Source organism: Lampetra fluviatilis, chromosome 37, assembly GCF_964198595.1.
Source record: "Lampetra fluviatilis chromosome 37, kcLamFluv1.1, whole genome shotgun sequence".
Lineage (NCBI taxonomy): Eukaryota > Metazoa > Chordata > Hyperoartia > Petromyzontiformes > Petromyzontidae > Lampetra > Lampetra fluviatilis.
This window is the reverse complement of record NC_136311.1, coordinates 10,980,657-11,007,247: the sequence shown is the minus strand read 5'-3', so window position 1 is coordinate 11,007,247 and position 26,591 is coordinate 10,980,657. Positions and strand designations below refer to the sequence as shown.

At 55.6% G+C, this 26,591-nt stretch overlaps 1 protein-coding gene across 1 annotated transcript in view; it reads right to left on the bottom strand.

Moving 5' to 3' along the window:
* Positions 1–26,591, bottom strand: part of LOC144945373 (mediator of RNA polymerase II transcription subunit 13-like) — an 80,648-nt gene that overhangs the window by 7,676 nt on the left and 46,381 nt on the right. The window contains 21 exon segments of the mRNA XM_078873862.1: positions 592–729; positions 1,086–1,489; positions 2,356–2,557; positions 2,824–3,047; positions 3,430–3,609; positions 4,385–4,973; positions 5,816–6,278; positions 6,574–6,770; positions 7,788–8,008; positions 8,991–9,105; positions 10,427–10,554; positions 11,853–11,940; positions 13,339–13,567; positions 14,660–15,916; positions 16,473–16,577; positions 17,358–17,586; positions 20,464–20,619; positions 22,270–22,533; positions 23,530–23,675; positions 25,227–25,310; positions 26,078–26,162. Of these exon segments, the coding sequence (XP_078729988.1) occupies positions 592–729; positions 1,086–1,489; positions 2,356–2,557; positions 2,824–3,047; positions 3,430–3,609; positions 4,385–4,973; positions 5,816–6,278; positions 6,574–6,770; positions 7,788–8,008; positions 8,991–9,105; positions 10,427–10,554; positions 11,853–11,940; positions 13,339–13,567; positions 14,660–15,916; positions 16,473–16,577; positions 17,358–17,586; positions 20,464–20,619; positions 22,270–22,533; positions 23,530–23,675; positions 25,227–25,310; positions 26,078–26,162 (5,504 nt within the window).

The following is a 26,591-nucleotide window of genomic DNA, read 5'->3' as shown; positions in this document are numbered from 1 at the left end:
ATTAAACTTTTTCCCCCGTCTGTTTAGAATCAACATCACGCAGTTAAATGATTTGGCTACTGCGAAAATATCCACGTGATCAGCCACTTTGTTGACCTATCATTTGTGGCTCAGGTCGCTTCTAGAAAGAGCTACACAGCTCAATTGGCTTTGGGTAGTAAAATAAAATATATAGTTTTGTAATAGTTTAGTACAGTCAACACTGCAGCTCTAAGCTTAAAATACAGTGCCAAAGCACCCACACACATCAATGCAACCGAATGATAAAACTGTCAACTCCGCTAACTTTTCAACTGTTAAGCAAAGTAAGCGGGGGGGGGGGGGGGGGTTGATAGAAGTGGGGGCTTGATGGCCGACGGGTCAAGAATCCTGAGGGGAGTGGCAGCCGAGGAACAGATCCGAGGACGCCGTCAAAAGATACCGGAGCGGTGAAAAATCTGCTCGTGTGCAGGCGGCTTCAAGTCCTCGGCTACGCGAGCGACAACAAGGCCCCGTGGACGAGGAGGATGACGACTCGGGACGAGACCCGGAACGACGTGCGAACCGAAACGGCCGCGTCGGTGGCGCGGTGAGGTGGGGGCAAACGAGCACCTGGTGGTGGCTTGCCGTGGCTCCCATCATGCCTTGCGTTACTCCAGTCGACCCCTGACCAAGGAAGTTTTGGGGAGGCTGCAAGGAAGACTGGCTTCCCATCATGCCTTGCGACAGCGACGGCATGCCGGTTGGCTGCTGAGAGGAAGAAACAAAACAAGTGCCGTCATTCCCTCGCTCTCTTCCTCACACAGGGTGGGGGAAGAGCTCACGGCCCCGCATTTTTATTTTATTTTATCAAGGATCGCAGCCACATGAGGGGCCTACCCACCTTGAAACGACCCCGCAAGCGTTACTTACTTACCCGCTTGCAGGCATGTTATCCTCGCTGAAAGGAAATACGTTTCTAGTTTGAGTGAACCCGGAGCACTACCAAACCCAGGATTTCTCAGCAGTCGTCAAGCTCCGGAGCAGTCCGACCCCTCCGGAAACCTCCCGGCCAACTCGAGACGAAACTGCAGAGGCGTCAATACGAAGACGGCAGGGCCACTTACCCCGGACGCTGGCTGGGAGCAGGCGCCTGCTCCGGACGCTTGTGACGAAGCCTGCTGCTGCTGCTGCCCGCCGGGCATGGCCGACGACCCGGGGAACACCGCCGAGCCGCCACCGTTGGGACCGCCGCCGTTGGGCCCGCCACCACCGCCGCCAGCGGGACCGCCGGCGGCACCGGCTCCACAACCGCCAGCACCGCCCGCGGTCCCGGCGCCGCCGCTCGCGTCGGCCTGCGCGGGGCCCTGGGCGCCGCTCGGGCCCGTGGCTGCGGCGGAGGAGGCGGGGGCGGCGGCCGCCCCCGCCGAAGCGCCAGGCTGCTGCTGCTGCTGCTGCGGCGGAGGGGCTCGCTGGCTCGACGACTGCGCCAGCAGGGAGCTGTCGAGCTGTTGCGTCGCAAGGTGAGGGCCTGCAGGCAGAATGAGCGCCGCGGTGGCGAGATGTCAAATACCTCGCCTGGTATGCAGGAGGTCGTGGGTTCGATCCAGACCCTGATGCCTGCTGTAAATTTAGAAACGTGCGTCATTTGTGGCCAGGTCGCTACTGAAAAGTAACTATATAGCTGAGTGGGCCTTGCTTGGTAAAATAAAAACAGTGAACAGTAAACCGAAGGGATGACCGTTAAAATGATGGGAACAACTGGGCCAAGTGGGGGGGGGGACGACAACCAAGATCTGCCCACATGTTTAATTTGATTTTCGTTTATTTATTTTATTCAACAATGTTGGGAATTCAAGAGAGGCCAGGGTGAGTCCTATATGTTTGCAGGAGTGAGAGCTTGGGTCACCAAAGTGGCAAAGAGAAATTAAAAAAAAGTGTAGAGAACGAAGCAATTGGAAGTCAAAAACAACTTCGTCACGCGAGAAAAGGAAAATGTCGCTTATACGTTCCACAGTTCTGTACCGGGCGACCCACATTCATCGCACACCGACGATCTTTAAATTTTCCATGCACGCGTTTTAAGTATCCGTAGCTGCTGCTGCTGCCACGTTTTGTGAAGATGCGGTTCAGGGGGTTGTGGCCCCACGAGATTGGGGGTGGAAGATCGAAGCCGGGGGGATTTTTTCCTGCGTCGTCGTCTACGCAACGAGGGAGGCGCTCTGTTCACGAGCATCTTGTAACAACTCCCATTGCAACCATTACCGTCGTGAACCACCGGGGAGGGACCGGACGACAGGGACGCGCGCACGCGAGTGTGGATCGTGCCGAGTGCGAAGGAACGCCGTTGCATCGTGCCGTGCGAGAAGTACGCTCTCTCTCTCTCTCCTCCCGTACCCAGGCGATGCCTGCACACTTGCGCGAACAGCCGTAGCTTGGAGAAGGCCTCGTGAGCGGCGCTGCCGGGCGGGCCCACGTTCTGCGAGAACCACTCGTCCACCGGCTGCTCCGACACCTTCTGGGCGGCCGAGCGGCCCACGCGCATGATGCCGTCGCGCAGCACCTTGGTGATGGGCCGGTGGAGGCCCAGGCGACAGTTCTGCGCAATCACAAAACGAGACGAAGATCCCCTCTTTTATAGGCCAGCGCCATGAGCGAGTAGCCGGCGCCTACGACGGCCGGCACGGCACACGATGGGGGCGGGTGGCCAGCACCACGCCCGACCGCATTTGTCTCCCTTGTAGCGACGTTTACGACGCACAATCATTGCAGAGGTGGCACCGGCTTGGCTGCTGCCACCGGGGCGGTGCAGGTGGAGGGGGGGGGGGCGGGAGGAGGCGAAGATGCCGGGATACCAACCCTCACCTCGTACACGGTGCTGAGGTCGCGGAAGAAGTTGCGGGCTCCGTGCAGCAGAGCGTCGTTCTCGGGGCACACCACGACGTAGGCGATGTCGCGCGGGGACCCAAACGGCTCCAGCAGGAGCTTGTCCCAGAAGGGCAGCGAGAACGGCGACACCATGAGGCAGTCGCGGTCGTAGCCCACGAGCAGGTGCGGGATGGGCAGCGGCTCCGGAGACTCCTCTGTTCCTGCACGACGGGTGGAGTTGGGGCGTGACGCGACGAGCAGCGCAATCGCGGCGGCGGCGGCGGCCGATGCGAGACCGCGACCCGCGTGGCCTTGTCGGAGGGGTGAAATAGCTCGGGACCATCGAATGGGGCACCCCTCGGAAATCCTCGCGCGTTTGCTCTCGCATCCAATTTGTCAGCGTGACGACGGGGCGCGTCGTGGTGAGGTTTTCACGAAATGCTCATACCAGGGCTGGGGCCCAGGATCCATGATCTAAGACCAATGGGGGGGGGGGTGGTGGTTGGTCCTGGTGGAGTACAGATTCAGGTGCAAGGACAAAGTTTGGCCCCCACCCATAAGGATTTTAATTTATGTGGTGCTTACATGCCCCAGTATCCTCACCATAAGAGCCCCGGCCAGCCATCTTGTGGAACTGCTGCCAGGTGAGCGGGCCCTGCACGTGCTGCACGTTCTCCCAGGACCGGCCCGTGCGCTTCTTCTGGATGGCGTCCTGCAGCACGGGCTGCAGAGAGCCCAGCAGCCGCACCACGTCCTGGCTCGACAGCGACGACACCTCCACCGCTGGACGTGCAGGGCGCGAGGACGGGAGCAGGGAAAACGCGAGCAGGTCAAGCGGAGAATCGAACAACAAGCGCGAGCCAATTCCGCCGACTCGTCCCCACGTCGACGGCGCACCGCGACCACCGAAAGTCGTCAACATGATGGTTTAAAACGCGGTCGAGCCGGGGAGCGCGATTGCCCGGCTTTGTTGCGGAGGTTTCGCGGTCCGAGCGCCTCCGTCCGGGGGCGTTCACCACCACGAGCGATTGGCGCGACGCAATTCGATAGAGAGGCGGGGAGGCGGGAGCGCTTGTGCCGCTGCAGGAAGCCACGGTACCAAATATGGTCTAATTTTTATCGTCAACGAGCAACATTGCCCTGCTACATGCAGGCAGACTAGACGCCCACTTCCAGGTCGTCGCTTCGTTTCACGTCGTGGTGCGCAGGGACAGCTGCCACTGGGCGGGGGGGGGGGTCCCTTGGCGAGGCCGAAGCAAGGCAATGGAATGGTTGAGGTGAGAGCAAGCTTGCTCCGAGTTGACGAGGCATTCAAATTATGACCCGGGAATGCAAACGCTCAAGCTTACAACGCTGCTTTCACCACGATAACCGCAGACCATCAACCATCCCGAACCCCACTCCCCACACCAGCCACCTGCAGTCGTGTGTCACCCACCCAGCCAATCAGCACGGTCCGAGCACCTCCGGTTACGTACGGTGCGAAAGAAGTTCAACGGACGTACGTACATCCACCTGCCCCCCACCCCCCCTAACCGCACGGCCCCTCGTAACTCACCGGGCCGCTCGGGCCAGTGGTGCAGCAGCGTCCCCTTGACGGCCGTCTCCTCCATGCGCCCTCCCGACGGGTTGTCCACGTACTGCCGCCCGGCCTCCAGCGCCATCACGCACTCGCTGCTGCCGTCGCTCAGGTCGAGTCGCAGGGCGTCGGCGCCGGGCCCCGCTGCGGGGCCCGGCAACGCCGACAGGCCCGGCAGGCCCGGCAGGGCCGGCAATCCCGGCAGCGGCGGCGGAGGGAGAGGCGGCGGCGAGGGCGACGCGACCAGGCCGAGCGGCGGGAAGGGGTTGTTGCAGCTGTCCTCGAGCAGCGACACCAGGGTGGCCGTGTCCTGCGAGGCCGAGTCCAGGATGTCGGGCGCCCCCAGGCGCAGGCCACCATCGGCGTCCGTCTGGCCGCAGCACTCGAGGCGCCGCTGGGCGGCGCGGCCGAACTCGGTGAGGGGGCCGCCCACGATGTCGAGCTCGTCCTCCAGGAAGAGGCCCGCGTTGGGGCCCAGCCGGCGGTTCACCACGGCGCTGAAGCCGCAGGAGCAGCGGCGCTGGATCTCCAGGCCGGGGTCCGGAAGGTAGAGGCCGACATCCGCTCCCTTGGTGGTGGATGGGGGGTGGGGGGGGAGGGGTGGGGGGCGTTGTTATTACCGGTGAAACGTCACAGCGCTCAAATTGCAAATATTGTGGGTTTAGTCTCCAACACACCGGTGTACTCAAGCAGTAACGAATTGACACGTTTTATTTACGTGACAAACCTCACCAATTGGCCGTGTCGGGTGGTGGCGGGTTTAACGACACATTTACATTTACACGATCTAACCCCCAAAAAAAAAACCCGTATGGATAGACCTTGAATTTGGCGAGACTTAGGCGATGCCTTCCGTTAACATGGAGGGTTAGGAGGGGCGCGTATGGGAGGCAGTACTTGTAGAGCTCGGGGTGGCAACTTTAAAGACAATTCGCTTTTACACCGGGGAACTCTGGCGTGCAGAACATCCTGGTTCGCTTTATAATAACTATTTATTTTAAAAACCTACACAGGGACTCTTCGACTTATGAACGAGTTAGGTTCCAGAGGTCTGTTTGTAAGTGGATTTGTTCGTAAGTGCAACTTTACTCCCGTCAATTCCAAACATGTTGTACGGCATGTACACTAAACACGGAGAATGGCTTTAAAAGTTGTATGATCTCCTGTCGATGCGACTGGCGCTTCACGTTCTGCAGATGTAGATGCCACCACCGCCATCTATTGCACGGCGGTTGAACTTACGGACAGGTTTCTTCATCTCTGAAAGTTAATAAGTCGAATGTTAGGAAATAAAGAAGTCCCTGTATATATAAAAAAAAAACTCGCACAGATGGCAGGAACCTCTTCAACTTTAGTATGCACCGATACCGCAGTTCCACGAATAATATAAATCTTTTTTATTAATCACACCTTGATGTTCATGTTGCACGCGCACAGGCAGCACGAGTCGAAGTTGCGGTCGCGGAAGAGGTTGAGCACCGTGTCGGAGAGGATGAGCGTCACGTAGAGGCTGTGCGCCTCAGGCAGCGCCTGCCCCGTCGTGGCGGGCGGCTCCACCGAGTTGACGGGCCGGAAGGTGGAGGGGGTGGACGCGGCCGGCGAGTAGAGGTCGCCCGCCGAGTTGTAGTTGGTGGAGCTGGGGATGCTGGCGGGGCCGCCGGGGCCGCGCGGGGTGCGTGGCGTGCGCGGCGTGCGCGGGTTCGGCGTCGAGAAGCGCGGCGTCGCCGGCGAGGGCAGCACGCCGCCTCCTCCGCCGCCTCCACCGCCGCCGTTGCTGCCGCCGCCGCCTGCGCCGCCCAGCGGGGTGCCCGTCTGCGGCGTGCTCATCTGCAGGTAGTCCTGGTCGCCCAGGCTGCCCACGCTCGGAAGGTTGCTGCAGAAAGCGTGGGGGGAGGGGGGGAGGGTTCGTGACGCTTTTTTTGCATCGGGTCTGCAGAGTGTGGACCAAGCGTTTGCGAGGTGCAGCCGTGCGATACTTTACAGCCGAGGGGGACGACACACACACACTCGCACACACACACACACACTCGCACACACACACACTCGCACACACACACGGATATAAAAAAAACACGCCTCGGTCCGGTTGTTACACTTTTCACAAAACACGGAGCCAGTTGAACGGACGACAGTTGAAAGCGGGGGGCAGGGGGGGGTGAGGTATTTACACGTCTCGTATGTAGGGAGCGGCGAGCGCGTGCATGGCCGGGTCCAGTTTGCCGAGCGTCCAGCTGGGCCGGTAGATGGCGCTGTCAGGCACGCGCACGGGAGGCAGGCACCCGCTGGGCAGCGCCTTGAGCGGCGCGAACATGGAGGAGCCCACGAAGGGCTGCAGCCTCGAGGTGCGGAACACGAACGAGAAGTCCTGCCGGGGGGGAGGGGGGGACGAGCGAGCGGACATCGTCACCACCACCGTCACCACCACCGTCACCACCACCGTCACCACCACCGTCACCACCACCGTCACCACCACCGTCACCACCACCGTCACCACCACCGTCACCACCACCGTCACCACCACCGTCACCACCACCGTCACCACCACCGTCACCACCACCGTCACCACCACCGTCACCACCACCGTCACCACCACCGTCACCACCACCGTCACCACCACCGTCACCACCACCGTCACCACCACCGTCACCACCACCGTCACCACCACCGTCACCACCACCGTCACCACCACCGTCACCACCACCGTCACCACCACCGTCACCACCACCGTCACCACCACCGTCACCACCACCGTCACACAAACCGCACGGTTGTCAACAGCGCCGGCCCCTGAACGTTAAAAATAAAATGGGTTTGGGATTGGACGTTAAACCCGGCAGTCTTTGGTCACCGACAGGCTGCGTCCGACGTAGTCACAATCGGAGCGACTGAACGCCGGAATAAAAACCCACGGGAGGCGACGTTTAGGGCAATGGTCCTCCTTCACAGCATGTGGGCGGTCGTTTTCAGGGGAAAAGGTTTTGTAGTTTTTTTTTGTTTGAGACACTGCATTGGCAGTGGTGTGAGACCTGCGATCTAAACCTTGGTTGGCAATGGAGTCAACGTTGAGGAGACCCACCCACTCTATAATGTAAACTAAACTGAGCTGAGCTATACACAGCTCAAAGAAGTTGTTTATCACGTGGAAATTTATAGCAGCCAAATACTCTCAACGCACGATGTCTAAAATGTGGAGGGAAAAACTGGAGGAACCGGAGAAAAATCCACGCGACCACAGGGGGAGAGACACCGCAAACTCCAAATATACAGCAGCAGGCGTCAGGGTCAAGATCGACGAACCCACGACCTCAGGTAATACCAGGCGACAGTGGGATCAATCAAAGTCTCCACCACACCAGGGAGGGGTGGGTGGGGGGAAGTTTACCTTCAGCTCCTCGGGTTTGGGGCTGCCCATGTCGTCCTCAATCTCCGGCCGGAAGGGCGCCGGCTGGGCAGCCACGGGAGGACCGTGAGGGTCGAGCAGCGTCTGCCCGGGCGCCGAGTCCGGGTTCAGGTAGTCCTTGCAGCTCGGGTTGACGGGCGAGAAGGCCGGGTGCTGCTCCAGGGACGGCGGCGTGGGGAACATTCGCTGCAGGTCGGCCGAGCCTTCGCGAAGGAAAGCAAAACGGTCCGGTATTAACACACAAAATAAAGCACAACGGGGAAAAAAAAAGAATACACGCGCGTGGATTCTGACGTGTTCCGACGTGAGTTTGTCAAATCGGATGGACTTTGTGAGGCAGGCCGTGAGAACGGCAGCGGTCACGGCCGTGCGCCTGTCCGAAGGCTGCGGGGGAAAAGCGACGGGGGGCTGCTCGGCAAGCGGCGCGGCCGGAGAGGGCGCCGCTCCTCTGATAGCGAGGACGGCGCGTCGAGGTGGCTCCTCCGAGCAGCCGGTTAGCGAGTGGCGTCTCCGTGGTTTCGACGGCCTTTCCATCAAATGGGCCCATTTTATACACGGCGAGCCCACCACCCCCCCTCAACGCACCGAAGGTAAAACAACTTTATATGACTGTTTAGTTGCTGTAAATTTATATGCTATAAATGTTCACGTGAGCTATCAACTGCGATAGCCAAGTTGCTTCTGAAGCTAATAGCTGAGTGGGCCTTACCTAGTAAAACAAAAAAGTTTCGTTTTATTTGTTTTTATTTGCTTATCTTTCATATTTTTCAATTTTTTTGTTGTTGTAACGTTCTTACCATGCCCCGACTGGACATCTGTATAAAAGAGCTTAACATGCTCATCGGATTTCTCCAGCATCAATAAAAAATTTAAATATTCCGATTCTGATAGTTCATCATCTATTTAAAAGTGCACAGCTCCAGTGGCTTCCTCATATCGGAAGGAAGAGCGTTCCAGACGGCCGCAAGAAGCGCATCTGGAAGCGCTAGCCAGAAGCTACTCCTGCGAGGATGACCGGAGTTCGCGTGATGCTGGTTTACGCTCCTTGACGAAATCAACAAAAGGTTCCGTGGTTAATTTGTGGCAATCGCTTTGTGCAATGAGTGAGACCCGATAAACCCATTAGTTCGGCCCACTGGAAGCCCATGGTGTGTGCGACTTGAGCAGGCAGAGGGCGCTACTCACTCAGTGTACAGGGAGGCATGGCAGGGGCAGGCGCTGGAGGCATTCGACCCTCTCGCGACGCGTGCCTCTCCTCGCCTCCACCACCAGGGGGCGCCGCCTTTGCTGGCAATGGGCCCTGCAGAGCGCACACACACACAGGGAGCGAGCGCAACACGCGTGAGTGAGCGAGCAGGTGGCAGCAACGGGAACAGTCGCGACGCAGACGAGCAGAGACGAGGACAGTCGCAACAGACGAGCACACAAGACGAACGGTGAAGGCGGCCGAAAAACAAAAAAACAAGCTCGGCTCGTGTGCACTGGGGCTTGACCAATGAGCCAATGGCTCATGCGACAAGGCACCGGCGGTAGCGGCACTCGTTTGAAAAAATTGTGGCGCTCCAGCACAGCCGTCCGCTTTGTAGTGGCGGGCATTAACGGTCTCGGGACGTTACGCGGAACGAGAGCAGAGGCCGCGTGAGTCGGCGTCCCGGGTCCGTAAGATCGCCCAATTGACTCGCAAATTACAGGAGTCACTCGGTTAACGTTTTTAATCCGTTCCATGAAAACTCCTACAAACCGAAATAACCACGAATCGAATTCACTTGTAAGTTATAAAAAAAAAAAATGGCTGTTTCCACTGCAAAAACAAAAAACGTTATAATGTAAACAAAGGCAGTTGAGGTTTAAACTCTCATAAAAAGGGCATCACTGATTGGCTGAGAGCACGGCTCAGCACCACGTCAACCGATGTAACAGTTAACAGAGGGACCACTGTATTCTCGCTGATAGGACACGCGGTGCGCGCTAGTCCGTCACACCACCCTCGCTGCGTGAACTTAGCAGGACCCACCTGAAAAAGTACAGAGACTCAGCGAGGCTTTCCCCGGCAAACAATAACGATAGAAAGTCTGGCTGTTGCCTGATGATGCTAGCTGTAATCACTGGCGAAACGTCGTACTCCCATTGAAAATCTTGTGGATTTGCTCTCCCAACACACCGGCGTGTTGTACTAGCAACGAATTGGCATGTTCTGTTTACGTGACAAACCTTACAAAATTGTCTTTCGAGTGGTGGCGGGTTTGACACATTTATATTTTGATTTAAAGCTTTCGTGACTGCAGGGATTCATATTCTTGGTTCTTTCGGTAAAGTCACGTAGAAGGGAAATAATAAAATAATTTAAATATAAAACAAACAAAACATTCTTGCTGTGGATTTCACACCTGATGATGATTGCTTGTGTTGCAGTCGAAACGTCGTGAGAATTTTTATTGTTTTATATTATTTTATTATCTCCCTTCTACGTGACTTTACCGAAAGAACCAATAATATACATTTATATTTACGCGATCTAACCCAAAACAACCTGCATTATGAATAACAGTAACATAATATTTGCAGCAGCCAATCGAATCTCTATTTAATCCGTGCGTGCCCCCCCCCCGTGCGTCCCTTACCCGTGCGTCCCTTACCCCCATGTCGTCATCCGAGGAGTTGTCAAAGAGATTTTCAAGGTCCTCAAAGGACACTCGCAGGTCCACCTCCCTCATGAGGCTCGTCGAGCTGCTGCGGGGCCTCGTGTCTGCTGTACGCACACACAGACGCGCACACAGACGCGCACACAGACGCGCACACAGACGCGCACACAGACGCGCACACAGACGCGCACACAGACGCGCACACAGACGCGCACACAGACGCGCACACAGACGCGCACACAGACGCGCACACACAAACACGCACGCCAAAGTTCAACGTTTCTTCACCTTGAGGGAGATCGTTCGAGCCAAGTGTGGTGAAGCAGGCACGGGTTTTTATTTTTATTTTGCCGTGGCACGTAAAGGCGATGGCCGCCGTGGTATGATCGTTAGCAGCACCCGAGTGTGTTTAGATGGTACTCAAATTGATGTTCCTGCTTGTTGCTTATACACCGATAGCCAAAAACAGCTCGGACATTTCGAACAGCGACCACGCCTGAATATCGCGCCACAGAGCAAATCAGATTAATTCCAACACCAAAAAATGTATCGGTGCACTATAATAACGGTCCGTTATGATGCACGGTCATCACGTCATGTGCAGAGCCAGACCACTCAGTTGGGGCTGGTCACCCCATGGTGCCCTTATAAAACTCAACGTTTAACCTACTCACGCCGGCTTGTGCCCGCCCTCACAGTCGGACATATGTGCGGAATACACCACGCCGCCGTTGACCCTGGCCATTGACCGAGCAACCCAACGTTCCTACCAGCTCCCTCCGCAGGAATGTATTATTCAAGACGCGTTGCAGTATGAATGCTAAAGATGTTGCCTTGTGGGTATGGGCCGCAGCAATAACACAAACATACAAAACAAAGACAAAGACCCTTCATACAGCCTTAACAGACTGTTGGGGCATGTGCTGTTAAACGAGCACATATGAAGGACGGTGGCCAACACGACGCCCGGCCGCCTTTGTCTCCCTAGTGGCGATGTTTACACATCGCACCAGCTACTCATTTGAGGCCGAGTCGATCAAGGGGAGGGGTCCAGGACTGGCTAAAATAATCATCACTGGTGTTGGCCGCGAGCGGGAATCGAACCCCGGTTGCCAGGTTCGTAGCGCAACACGCTAACCACTACACTACTGCTCTCCACACAAACGCACACATTGCCACACACGCATTATACACCCACAACAGCCCACACACTCCTACGCGCAATACTTCACTCCATCCCATACATACACCCTTCCACACACTCACACCACAAGCACCACACATACACAAACTACACACACCCCACGTACACCATACACAAACTACACATACACATACACCTCTCACGCACCCCACACGCACCCCACACACACATACACCACACACGCACACATGGGCACCGTACCGGACTTGGGAGCGGGGCTAAATATGGACATGGCGTCTTTGCTATCCAGGCAGGAGTTCATCACAGGCGCTAGACCATGACCTTCCGTCTGTGAACACACAACACAAAAACAAGCAAACGCACAAACGTCAACGCGGAAAACCCAACTCGCAAGCTAACAAACACGAAGCACGCAGCCCGCTCGCGAACAAAACGTTCCCGCGGTAATGATAAGACACGCGCGTGCGTGTACACGCAACAACAAAAAACCTCTCGACTGGGATTGGCGAGAAGTGATGCAAATTGTTTGTAGTGTGTAAAGTGCAGAGGACACCACCGGAGAAAGGGATTGGAAGCAGCAGAAGATTAGTGCTGGAGACAACTGCATTTGCAAAAATGGGCTTTGTAACGTTGATCCTTTCAGACGCTTGCTTAGCTACCGTTGATCGATAGTTCAATGTTAATGTGCAATTTCACAGAGGAACTACCGTGTGTGGTTGTCTGTGTTGTGGTCCGAGACTGCCTTTGATGTTGCGTTGCTGCCTTGCCGAAGCTTTGGAATCGATGTACTCATGCAGTTTAAACTTATGTACTTAATATATTTTACTAATTTTTTTTCTGTGATTTTCTTACCTTTACCGTATGTACTTTTTTGGTATCGTTTGTTCTTGTAACTTTCTGACACTGTGCCCCAACTCGACATCGGTGGGAAAAAACGCTTCATAGCTCATCGGATTTCTCCAGGACAAATAAATATTCGGATTCGCTTCATGAGTAAAGGAGCGCGGAATAAAAAAAACAAGGAACTGCAGTGCGAATATTACTGCACTGCACAACTTTCGGGGACGGGTACGTCAATGATGTAGCGCAGAGTATTAGACAACTACACGACCGCTTCCCACGCTACAACCATCACCATGGCGTTTGTGCCAGGCTGTGCACTTAAAGGCCACGTGAAATGTCACAGCAGGGACAGACACAGGTGCCATGGGTTGACTGAGATGACTGGCAGATACACCACCTGTGCCCCCCTACTGTACCAACTGGCTTTCCACACAAAAGACAAAGATCCACATGTAGCTTTCGCAGACTGTTGGGCCAAGTGCCGTTAGAAAACACCGATTAAGGCCGGGACGGCACACGAGGGGGTGGGTGGCCTGCACCACGCCCGGCCGCCTTTGTCTCCCCAGTGGCGATGTTTACTACACACCGCACCAGGTACTCATTTGAGACCGAGTCGACTTAGGGGAGGCCCAGGACCGGTTGAGATATATCGCCAGAGGTGTCGGCCATGAGCAGGGAATCGAACTCGGGTTGCTGGGTTCGTAGTGCGGCGCGCCAACCGTTGCGCCACCCCTCCTAACACCAAATCCCCCACCAACAATTGCTGAAAATTGCAGGGGGAAAGAGCGTCTTATATTATGGAGAATACGGTATTGCTTTCTATCCATCTACACACGCACGCGCCCACTACGCACGCGTGGCCACCGCAAGCCACCTCACCCACCCGGTGGTCGGGGTGCGCCCTCTTGCTGGCCGAGCGCTCGCCTCCCGGCCGCTCCTTCTTGCCGGGCCCGATGCTGATCTGGTCGTCGACGTCGTTGAAGGCGTACGGGTCAGCCGTGGCGTCGGCGGCGCCGCCGTGCCGCGAGTGGGCGCCGCGCGAGTGCATCTGCCGGTGCATCTGCAGCCGCTCCTCGCAAACCTTCAGCCGCTTGCTTGGCTGCAAGAGCAGCCTGAGGTCGTCGGACCAATCGCCCCCCACCGCCGCCACCGACAGAAACGTCGAACAAGTCCAAGGGCACGGGAGACAAGAGAGCGGGGTTAACGGTGTGGTGGTTTCTAACGGGGCCGCTTGCTCTGCTCAACGCTGCCGCGAGTGGATGGGTCCTCCCGCTTCGTAGGCGCTCCGCACGGTGTCCGACCAGACGTGTCGGAAGAGGTGGCACTACCCCGCCCCCCGACGCTCCCCCGGACAGTCACAAAACGCCGCTTACTTTACGAGCGTCTGTACGAACGCAGCGAGCGTTAACGAACGGCGGTTGTTGTTGTTCTTGTGCTGCTCCAGCACCTCACGATTAGCACGGTTGGCTACGTATGGCGCGAAAGAAGTTCAACATGCGCACGTACGCACATACGTCGAAAATGGGCGAAAATGTATTTAGCTGCTTAAGCAACGGGCCGTTTCTCGTCTCTCGGCTTACAGGCCTGGGCCAGTTGGAGGCAATTCCCCATTCCTTACGCAGGGAACTAGAGTAGTAGTACTATGAGTAGCCACTCTGTGCGACGCCCATCGTCGAGGCACGAGGGAGCCGACAACCACTCCCCATCCCCGCCGCCTCTCAACTGGGGTTTGAAATTTCAACCTTCCAAAATGAAGTCACTCTAAACACCACCGACACGAGCCGAAAATACATCACAAGCCGCTAACATATTTCTAAGGGATTTTGCCTTTTTCCGCCAGTCCCGGTTTGGCACCGGCTCAAGTAGCGGGCTACGTCGTGCAAGTTTGTTCAGCGAAGGCCGAGCAAGTGGTGGCAGGAGATCGTGGGGGGGTTCGATCCCGACCCGGACGCCTGCTTTATATTTGGAGTTTGCTTGTCTCTCTCCGTCCCCCAGTGGATTATTCTCCGGCTCCTCCGGTTTTTCCTTCCACATTTAGAATCAACAACATCACGAGTTTAGAGAATTTGGCTGCCGTAGATTTCCACGCAATAAGCCACTTCGTTTGTGGCCAGGTCGCTTCTGCAAGCGAGCTATACATCTCAGTGGGACTTACCTGGCAAAATCTAAAATAGTTGAAATAGTTTAAGTACAGTGCTACGTACGCTGTGAGCAACATGCTGGTCTGCGCCTCCGCCTCATCCGCCTGCGCGTAGTCCTCATCGTCGTCGTCGCCGCCTCCGAGGAGGAGGAGGCAGTCGCCCCCCTCCCCGTCCTCGCCGGCGCCACCATCGCACCGCTCCCTGCTCCTGCCGCTGGGCAAGCCGGGCGGCCCAAATCCCGGCCCGCAGTCGTAGGGCAGCTGGTACACGGACCACGCCGGCACCGTCGCCCCTGCCGCGATTGACCGCGTGTCGGCAAAGGCGGGCGACTGCGGGGCGCACAGCCCCGCGTAGAGCGCCGTCTCTCCCAGCTCCTGGCCCGGTGGCAGCGCAAGGTGGCACCCGCTGTGCTGCTGCTGCTGGTGGTGGTGGTGGTGAGGGTGGTGAGGGTGGTGCAGCGGCGGCTGTGACTGCTGCTGCCCTGACGCCGCCGTCGCCGCTAGGCCGGCCTTGAGGGAGGAGGAGTCTTCGCCGCCGTGGAAAACGGGGGTCGCGTGCGCAGGACCGCCGGGCGGGTAGAACACCGCGGCGGGCACGCAACCGGCGTTTCCCACCCCGGAACAGGCGGCGCCACCGCCGCCACCGCCTCCACCCTGCATGACGCCGTCGACGCCGTCGACGCCGTCGAGGTCTCGGCCTAACCTGGGATGCGGGCTGAGCGTGGGGGGCAGGGGGGACGGCGACTGAACCACCTCGGCGGCCGACGGAGGCCCGCCGCCGGAGCCTCCGGCGCCGCCGTCGGCAGCCTTGCCGCCCGCCTGCCCGGCTGACCACAGCTTGTCGGCCTTGCCGGTGTGGTGGTGGTGGTGATGGTGTGCGGTCCTCGGGGTGCCACCCCCGATGGCCTCGAGCTCGGGCAGCAAGAGACCCGCCGAGCCGGCGCCGGGACCACCGCCGGCGCCCGCGGCGCCACCGGCGCCGCCGGCCGCGGCGTTCTCCTCGGCCCGGTGGTGGAAAGGCGTGAAGGGACGCGCCGCCTTGGGGGTCCCTCGCTCGCCCCCGCCGCCCCCGCCCCCCTTGTCGCCCTTCTCCATGCAGGGCTTGTGCTTGGACGAGGGGAGGGCGGAGCCGGACGACGAAGAGGTGGAGCTCGAGGAGGTGGGGAGGGAAGAGGAGCCACCGCCGGGGCCTTGCGACAGCGAGCCAAACGGCCCCGAGCTCCCGCCGCCGCCGCCGCCGCCGAGTCCGGAGGGTCCCGAGAGGGGAGCGGGGCGTGCGCTCAGCTGCCCACCGCCGCTACGCTGCCTCTGCACCTTGTGCCTGTTGGGGTCGGAGTCAAAGGGTCCGTCGGGGACGTTCGGCACAACAGAAAACCTGGGAAAGGGCCTCACCGCCGCCCGTAGGTTTCAACGACTCTGAAGGGTTCAACACAGTGGCCATCCAAGGGACAGTGTGGTGGCAACATTGCTGTGGCACGAGCCTAAATAATGGCTTCTACTGAAGGTTAAACGATACTGTCCGAGTGGAATGCGAAAGAAACAAAGAATTCTTAAGAGTTGTTTATAGAGTAGACCCATGATTGAACTGCCTTGTAAGCAACTCTCTCCGAGCCAGGTCCTTTCTCAAACACATCGGCGATCATGGCATCATTCCCTTCAATCTCGTCCATGATATTAACTGAAGAACATCGCAAGAGATGCTCCTCGCAGTTGCATCCAATTGCTAAAATGGCTTGTGCAAACTTAGCTCGCAGTCTTCCCTGGCTTAACGTACGTAAAATTACGAGTGCAGCGTGCGTTCTATTGAGGGACATGCATAGCAAGTGTGCAGGTAAAGTGTAGCTCCGCTGTTGCAGCTCAGCGGTCATGTGCAGCACCTTGAGCAGCAGCATGGCGTACGGTTCGACGGCTCCAGGAAGTCCCAGGACGTGAGTTTGCTCGACGCAGCGTCGTCGTCCGAACCCGCCATCGCGCGGGTACGCCTGCGACACCGACCGCAAGGCACCAGCGCACTTGAAAAATCACACCCTTTGCACGTCACGAGAACCACCCGTAGAGCAGAGCTCTTCGTTGCAAGGCCCCGCGGTGCCACTGGTGGCCCCTGGTGGCCTTTAGTGCGGCCCCAAGGTGCGGCTCCCGACAAGACACAGCGTGAGAACACCCCCACCACCCCCCATCATCGTCGCGATGCTGTCACACCCCATAATGGTTTCAAATGTGGCGGCCCTCACAATGATGAGGTCTTGTCAGCAAGTGTCTCCCCACCCCCCACCTCCCTCTGACAATTAGTGAAGAACTCAGTTTAACACGTAGGCTTTCGCAACAAATATTAGCCAATAAAGGTTTTTTCGGGATAGATTGCGTAAATACAAATACGTCGTTAAACCCAACACAGTGCAATTAGTACGGTTTGTCACGTAAACAAAATGTGCCAATCGCCCTCGTTCAGTACACCCGGTGTAAACCCAGTGGCCCGCGAGGGTCTTGTAAATGTTGTGGGTTTACTCTCCAACATACCAGCGTGCTGAACCAGTAACCAAGTGGGGCACGTTTTTTTACGTGACGAACCTCACTCGCTAATGGGCCGTGTCGAGTGGTGGTGGCGGTTTTAACGACACGTTGATATTTGCGCGAGCCAACCCCCCAAAAGAACAACCTCTAACGGTGAAGAACGCCGCCGTAGAGAGCGCGGCAGGCAGATTGGCAACGCGCGAGAGAGCGCAGCAGTCGTCGTTGCCGGCACACGATGCTGCCACACTCACTTGAGAGGCGTCCTGTCCTGGTTGTACTCTTCCCACGAGTGCTCCACCATCCAGTTGGCCCACTTGTGCGCGCTCTCGCCAGCGTGCCCCGGGCTGCTGCCTCCGGCGGCCAGAGCCGCCGCCGCGGCCGCGGCAATGGCCGCGGCCGACGGGATCCCTCCTGGCACGTCCGGTGGCGCCGCGCCGCCGGGCCCTCCCGACCGCGACATCGGCATGGTCACGCAGTAGTCTGCGGGAACATTCGCAATCAGAATTGTTTATTATATCCTAGATACATCCGATAAGGCTACGAAGGTCTTTTTTTTTTTTACAGGTGGCTTCTAGTTGGGGCGGCTCAAGAAATGACTCTGGATATGATCTCGGCACCGTGCCGAGATGTTAACTACCTCTCCTGGTATACTGGTGTTCGTGGGTTCGATCGCGACCCTGACGCCTGCTGTATTTGTGGAGTTTGCGCGTCTCTCTCCTCCCGTGGTCATGTGGATTTTTCCCTTCAACATCACGCGTACAGCGTATCTGGCTCCTGTACATTTGCACGTGATAAGCCACTTCCGTTCAGCTATCATCTGCGATAGCCAGGTCACTTCTGAAAAAGAGCTGTATAGCTCAGTGAACCGTATCTGGTAAAATAAAACATAAATAGTTTCTATGATTTGTGGTGAAGGGGAGATGGACGAGTGAAGTTTTTTTCTTTCTCCCCGCACGTAAAATGGGAGCGGGAGCCGGAGAGGAAACCGTGCCAACGGCGGTTTGACTCGGTGCCACAATCAACAGCGAAAAAATTGCGAATGTTCCCCTGGGAGCTTCTCCCGAGGAGTAGACTTGGCCTAAAGTAAACATCGGTAGGTACAGCGCCAATGTGGTCAACGCGAGCGCACAAGGAAGGCAAACACAAGCAGGTTGTAGACGGTGCCGCTGGCCGCACAACCGGCCCACCCCCCCCCCCGCCCCCACATTGGATGTTGAGTTAGAAGTCTCCACGATGCGCGGCCGATAGGGGCCGGTGGTTTTCCGTCACTGAGAGTGGAAAATTAGCAACAAAAGTGTCGCTTTATTTTTGCCGTTTGTCACTCCAGTTCATCGTGCCTCCAACCCAAATCATTGCGGACAGCCCAAGGACTCGAGGCACTTTTAGGCAAAAACAGAACCCGAATGCCAACTCAAAAACATTTTAGAAGAAAATTATCAGAAAGAGGTTTTTCGGTCACCGGCTATCGAATTTGCGCTCAAGTTAACGCGTCGTCGAATTCTCTGACGGTACGGTCGGTCCTCTTGGTAAATGGCAAAATGAGTGAGGTCACACCATGCGTAAGCAGAACACTGCGAGAGATTTCCCCGATTGCCAACTGGCGTTGGTGGGGGAATGCCTTTGCCAGCAGCGGCGTCTTCTCATCGTACTTCCCTTTTGCCAACACGTGATCTCCCGCCCCCCCCCACCCCGCCGTCCCGTGGGGTTTCCGATTCATCGCGCACCTCCCACAGTTTACTTCAGAAAATATATTTAAATGGGCCCATTACATTCCATTAAATCGCTCAAAACTGGCAAAGAGTTGCACTGTGGTTCCAGTCAGTGATGTTTGTTTTTTTATCTCTCAATTTCATATATTGCCACGTGTCTGTCCGGTACTTAAAAGCTCAAGCAGACAACAAATAAAATATCTTATCTGCACCATATTGTCCCGAGTGCTGGAAATAGTCGTAGAAAAACTACTCCACTTCTCAAGCGGCACGATTCCTCCTCTAGCCAAATCCCATCACGTTTTCAGCCAGGCCACATTGCCACATTATTAGCCACTGCAGCTTGAGTTAAGAAAACTCTACGGCTTTTTGGACAAGGTGGTAAATACCTTGACGCGTCTTCATCGCTTCATCAAAAGCATATGATACAGGAGATCATCGGATTTCTAACTTCAAGAATGAAAGACGGGCATCGACAACAACGCCCTCGGTTCGTTTAGAAATTATCAGAGCAAAAAAGCAAAGTTTGTTGGTGCACAGAGGGAAGGCGGCAACGACGTAGCATGAGTAAAAGAGCGCACGCGCGGGGTTGTACGACGCTGGCGGTTCGTGAACACGCCGAGTTGCGATTACAAAAACCTAGGGTAGGACCCCACAACCAACACAAACAGCACACAGGTCTGTACGGCAGATCAATGTGGTGACGACACGGGGGGGTTGTGGTTGGGGGCACACGGAGCCAGGAGGAGGAAGGAGCACGCACGGAGCTACGGCGACACGCGGAGGACAGGGGTGCGCTTGAGGAGACCGAGGATGGAGCTGAGAGTCACGGGGAGGAACACGGGGGGGGCTCGGAGAGACAGTTGAGTATCTAGTAGTTCTTTTGCCATCTCTATCGTGTGTGGGGAAAAGGAAATTATTTAACGATAGTGATAGGCAAAGCAACGCACTTAGGGGCGAAGAGACTGCATGAGGATGTTCCGTGCAAGTTTCTTGCTTGTGCCCGGGGTTTTAATTCACTTAAAATACTTTTTTTTTTTAGCTCAGATGGCCGATAGGGGTAGTGGGCCGGGCACTTTGTGTCCCACCTCAAAACTCTCCGGCATCACATTCCGTGGCACGAACGGCAAACCGCTACTAGTTAAGGCCAACGAGCAACCGGTAGACTAACCAGCAAAGAGGAGGAAAAAGACATGGAATGGGGAAATTATATGGGAATTCAACGGCAACCATTCGTGAAACATGGATTCTTCAGCGTGCAACAAATGCATCAAATTGAGCGTGCAGGAATCAATGTTCCTCTGCACTTATACAACTAAAACGGTTTCACGGAACACCTACTGGGAGGAGGTCATTCACAGCGATGTGGGGAAAAAAATGGGATTCTTAAAATGTAACCGTGACCCCCAAATCGCACCAATTAATTTAATCACCGGGAGTAGGGAGGTTGATTATTCTACCAATGGCGAATGGAGGTACAGTACCGCAGGAGGGTTTATGTAGATCGAGGTACAAACGTCGTGGGGAGGGGGGAGTTGCCGAGGACACGGGAAGCAGCAGCGGGCCTGCAGGAAGGGGGAAGGGCGCGAGGGATGGGTCGAGGCGGACCGAAGCGGGTTACGGGCCGAGTGCGCGTGGCCGTGCGTACCGGCGAGCAGGGCGTGCGGGGGCGACGTGGGTGGCGTGAGCGTGCCGCACGACGTGGGGTCCCGTGCGCCCCCGGGCGGGTAGAGCGGGGCGAGCAGCAGCGCCTCGCTCTGCGGCACGAGCACCAGCGCCGCCGGGAACACCATGCGCACGCCGCCTGCAGCAGAGCGCAACGGAGGTCTCACACGTAAGTACGTAACGGTATGTAGGCCTTCTTTCGCGCCGTACGTAGTCAACAGTGCTCATCGGAGGTGTGGGGGGGAGGGGGAACAAACTAAACACAAAAAGTAATTCGAAAGAAATAAGCTGTTCAATCTAGACGATTTAAAAGTGTGTAGCTCCAGTGGCTTCCTAACATCGGAAGGAAAAGCATTGAACACAGCCGCAGAAGCGCATCCGAAAGCACGCGACATATAGCCATGAGCAGACTGCCAGCGCACGTGCTGTTGGCGAGCATCCATTAAGGGGGGGGTGGTGGCCAGCATCACCCCCTGCTGCCTCCGTGTCTCCTCAGCGCTGTCTACACAATGCACCAGGAACTAAATCCAAGGCCGAGTCGACCTAGGGGAGGGCCCAAGACCGGGTTCAGTTATTTTCGTCACCAATGTTGGCCGTGAGCAGTAATCGAACTCTGTCCACGGGATTAATTGCGCGGCGCGTTAACGCGATGGTTGAAAAGGGGGATTTCGTCATTACGCGCAGCAGCAGCGGCGGCAGCAGCAGCGGCGTTCACAGGCATCACCAGGGACACGCTGCGGCTCCGCCGTGAAGCATCATTTCCAACCAGTGCTGGGGCTCGCTACACAACAACAACGACAACTGCCATTAGAACGGCATCAAAATGTGCACGAGACGCAAGGCATTGGAAGGAGATAAGAAAGGCTCGTTGGCTATATGGCCCTTACCGAAATAAGCATAAAGAAGCTGAAAGAAAGAACTCGGGCATTGTAACAACTTTGAGAAGTGTCGGTGCTATAACGCAACACCTCACTAGAGCCGAACAGCAGCAAGCCTGCCAAATAATATATTCTGACCAGAGATTGCACCTAGGATGTAAGGAGCCTTCTGAAAAAAAAAGCATCGATGGGCACAGCTTAAAGCCAGCGGTCAGACGCGCGAATCAATTTAACTGGAACATATCCCTCATCTCCTATTTAAAATCAATTCGGGGCTATTTTCACCGAGAGAAACGTATTCTACAGACAACTGGACCTTTGCAATAGCGACTTGTTGCTACGTTCACACTATGACCCTTCACGGGGTTCACTGGAGACTCTGTGGAGAGAGACGTATTCAGCCGCACGAGACACAGAAAACCAAGGCAGCTAAATTTCGATTTAAAGCTTTCGTGACTGCAGGGATTCATCTTCTTGGTTCTTTCGGTAAAGTCACGTAGAAGAGAAGTAATAAAATAATAAAAATAAAACATAATAAAATAATTATCACGACGTTTCGGCCACAACGCAAGCAGCCGTCCTCAGATGAAGACCAGGTCTGTCGGGGAGACAGAGTCTGAATGAAACACCACCACGCTTGGAGCGTATATTTAAGCTGGGTTGGAAGGGGGGGAAGGGCGCCTTGACCAACAAATTTGCATATCAAGAAAAATTTAGCATATTTATGGGAAATGCAGGTATGTGATTAGTACTACTTGTGAAATGCGTAGGAGGTGGGCGGGGGGGTTTCAAAGTCATATTATGCCCGTGCATTATGCACCAAGGCAGCGTTCACCAAGGCAGCTAAAGAGAGGCGGCAGACCGCCACGGGGGGGATGTGACGATGTGGGGCGAGGGAGGGCCCCACTCACCGACGAGGACTTCCACCGCGACGGGCGCGTCCTCATCCTGCATGGGCTCCGAGGCTCCGTCCTCTCCGCCCCCCGGCGCCGCCGAGGCCGCGCCGGCGCCCATCATGCCGTCCCAGCCGGAGCTGCTGCCGGGCCCCACGGTGCTGGTGGCCACCACGGGGTAGAACTGCTGCCACTCCTCGATGAGCTTGCGCGTGCTGGCGTCGCTGCGCTTGTACGCCTGACCCGTGAGCACGGCGTTCAGGCCGTACGGGCTCAGGATCACTGCGAGACAAAAGTCGAAGAAGGATCTCACACTCCACCGCCCTTCGCCGCTATTACCAAATACTCCAGGTTTAAGTTTAAAATAATAACCTCGGCTGGCCGTACTTTCGCATGTACCTCGACCACGTCAGCTAAATGTTTGGAATCATTTCTCACCAGCCTCCCTTCTCTAGGCCCCACACCCAGAGCTGAAATTCGCGCTCGCGCCCGGTAGGTGGCGCCGGAAGTGTCGTCATCTCCACGCGTTTTCCACCCACCCCAGCCCCGTCTCTCTAAAGGCGCCTCTCTCCCACGTTCCTTCGCTACAGTGTTTTGTCAGCGTCCAACGTCCGTTTTTTAACTTCCCTCAGACATCACAATTAGGATCATCCTCATTTAGACTGTACAAAGAATCAGATCAGCTATGAATCTCTTTTTTCTATTTAAACAGATGTCGCGGTATGGACGGGGTCAGACTACAATTGCAAAAACACAATCGGGAGTGCGAGAGAGAACACCGTCAAGCAAGTCACTAAACAGTAATAAATGTTTGCGTTACGCGAGTCAAGATTGGGCAAGGCAGCAAAAACAAACATCAACGCAGCCCGTGTGTACAGTGCAGACGTGCATGCCCGTACAGTACCAATTTGTTTATATCATTACATCGTGTTAAAAAGCATCCAGTAAAAATATCCTTTCACTCCACGTAACACGTGTTTGTAATGATTTATGGAGATGTTTAAAGTGTTACTATATTTACCTGTGTGCGATTTATAGAGCCGTTTAGGATTTTATTATATTGATCTACACTGATTCTCATTGTTGGCGCAGCAGGCTGGTATACAGGACGTCGCGGGTTCCATCCAGACCCAGACGCCTGCTGGAAATTGAGTTTGCGTGTCTTTCTCTCCAAGTAGTTTATATAGTTTAGTTGATCGTTTTAATACTTTTGTTGAACACCGATTACCACCGCCGCCGCTGCCGGACACGACGGGGGGTGAGCGCGCGTCTCCTTACCGTTGAGGGGCGAGCTCGAAGCGCTGGCCAGGTCGAGCAGGTCCACGTCCAGGCGGTAGAGCGGCGCATGCTGGCAGATCTCCACGCTCGTGCACACGTTGCTGTCCCCGTGCAGGAAGAAGGAGAACGAGCAGGAGAGATGCTCGCTGCAACCACGGAGACAAGGCGGGGACGAGGGGGGCGGGGCGAGGGAGCAGAGAGTGGAAGCCACGACCGACGGTGAGTTGCGAGCCCGGAGGAGGGGACGGGGCGGCAACGAGACTCTGCTTCTACCCTCGTAGCGCCGGGCGGAACGCGACAACGCTCGGCGAGTCAGCGGTGAACACGCGGCGCTGGCAAAGCAAGCTGCACTCCACGTACCACCAGTGCAGCACTTCTTCCCCGTCTAAACCGTTGTATTTAGCGTGCTGATGAAGATGCCCATGAAGATATCACTTTCACTGCGCGCTCTGGTGCAGAGATACAAACATCTCCAGGCACCGGGGGGAGGGGGAGTCGGAAATCCGTAGCGTTCTGAGGGTATTCGAGGTGAGCCCGAGCTATTGATAGTACACACGTCCCCCCGGGCGTAAGTTGGCAACTTATGATGGAAGGGAACGCCGTGTTATTGTTGTGCTTCGTTCGCTGCTGCCACAATCCAGGTTTGCAAAGTTATCGAGACCTGGCAGCTGCTGAAATAACAATAAAGGATACGTCAGCTCGCTAGAGCTCGGGTTTTCGGAGGGAGTTAGCGGCACGATTCACCGCCACCCTCACCCACTCTTAAGGAACAATAATATAACTTAATAAGGACCGATGTAAAACTGATATTTTGTTATGCCACCGAAGGATTGGTTCAGATATCACTCGCCACCAATAGTAGTGCGGTGTGTGGGTTCCTAGCGCTGTATCCACGGTTGCCAAAGCTCCACTTTTATCGCAAGATAAACGGGATGATTCCTCCAGTATAAATAAATAATAAATATTTCAGTTCTGGTTCTGAACCAATCGGGGAAAAACAACAGGGGAAATGCTCGCCGCGGTGGCTGGGAGATGTTAACTAGCTCGCCACGTTTCCAGGAGGTCGTGGGTTCGATCCAGACCCCGACGCCTGTATAATATTTGGAGTTTGCAAGTCTCTCTCTCCCCGTGGTCATGTGGATTTTTTCCTTCGCATTTAGAAACATGCATTTAGACTATTTGGCATGGGGCAAGTGTCCACATGATATGCCACGTCCTTTATTGGGGCTATAATTTGTGGTGGCCAGGTCGCTTAACGAAAAAGAGCTACATCGCTCAGTGGGGGGCTTACCTGGCAAGTAAAAAAAAAATCCTAGTATTTACTTATTAAGGTCTTGGGGGGGCCAGGGGCTACACAGTTATGAGGGAGAGAATTTCTCCCTGCCCACGTGGCTACCAAGCGAGAGCACGGAGATGCCCAGAACCACATGGCCAATTGCGACCGAACCAGCAGACGCTTCACGGGCTATACACACAGCCGGCCAGACAGCGGGCGACACACACAGCCGGTCGGACAACGGGGTGTACACACAGCCGGTTGGGACAGCAGGGTATATACACAGGAGGTCGGATAACGGGCTATACCCAAAGTAGTCTGGCCAGCGAGCTGTGCAGAACACAGGAGAGAGCACAGCTGTACACCGTGCAGGCCAAACCAGAGGCGGTACACACAGCAGCGTAAAGCGATGGACTCTCACCTCTTCTGCACCGGCTTCTCATCCCTCTCGTACGGCTTCACAAACCACTTGCCAATGCGAACAAAGCTCTTGTTGAACAAACACCTGGAGGGCCGAATGAAACACGCAATTAGGACCTCAGCCGTAACATTGTTCATTTCGTGTAACCATTTTTATTAAACTAATAAGCAGTTAAGTATATATTTTTTTTACAAACCATAAAACTAATTTACCGCTCATGCTAAAGATGGGCTGCGCACACACAGAGGATTCAACCGCACATTTAAAAGACCTTTCGATAAAATTTTGAGATTCAGGAGTGGGCAGAGGTTTGCATCCAGGAAGTGAATAGATTTTTTCTTCTCAAACGCAGAGAATAAATAGTGCATGGGAAGAAACCGGAGTTGCTTTAATTTGACCTCGCCTTGTACGCAGGAGGTTGTGGGTTTAATCCCGACGCCTGTGGTCCACCGGTTTTCTCCCTCCACATTTAGAATCAACATCACACGCGTTTATAGAGTCGTCACTTCGCTGAGCTATCATTTGTGTTGGCCATGCTGCTTCTGAAAGAGAACTATACAGCTCAGTGGGCCTTACCTGGCAAAATAAAAAGTTCAATTTAATGTTGTCCCGAGCAGCCTACGACCTAAAATTTGGTAAATTCTAATAGTGGCTTGTGGGCGTTTGCCGATGCCCGCAAAGAAACGTGACGCCAGTCACAAAAGGTTCTTTCAATTAAACGGATCCCACACGCATCCCCCCCAAGTCTTGCGGCCTTGTCAAGACGTCTGCGCAGACGTTCACGTGCACACGTCTACGCGGTTGTCCCATGCGTACGCGCCCACGCGTGTGCGCGGAGAGTACGCGCTCACCTCTCAAGCAGGTTGTGGATGGCTTTGAAGAGCAGCGTGCGACATTCGTACGTGAGTCCATTATCCCAGGAGCCTTCTTCTTCACCTGCACAAGAGGGGTGAATGTGCGACATGCACACGTACGATTAGTTCACCGACGTAGAAAGGTCACAACAAACACGGACTTCCTCCTCAAACAAGTAAAAGCATCTTGCACGAGTGAAGGGGAATGTGGAGTGGTGTGGGTCTAGGCTCCCTAAATTGACACAGCACACAGCTTCAAGCGACAAGCTGCCACGTGGTTATTACTTATTTATATTTCAGACGAACGCTTAAAACAGTGCTTCAAAGTTGAACAGACAGCAGAAAGGAAGGATGGAAAACAGATTACAGGTACAGGAATGATTGTAACCCCTCTCCTCTTTGCTTGTTCATGGAGCAATATTCGACGATTAAGGCCACGGCGGCGACTTTGCCCACACGCTGCGCCCTCTCGTGGTGCCGAGAAGGAAGCGAGGCATTGTGGGTAGTAGAG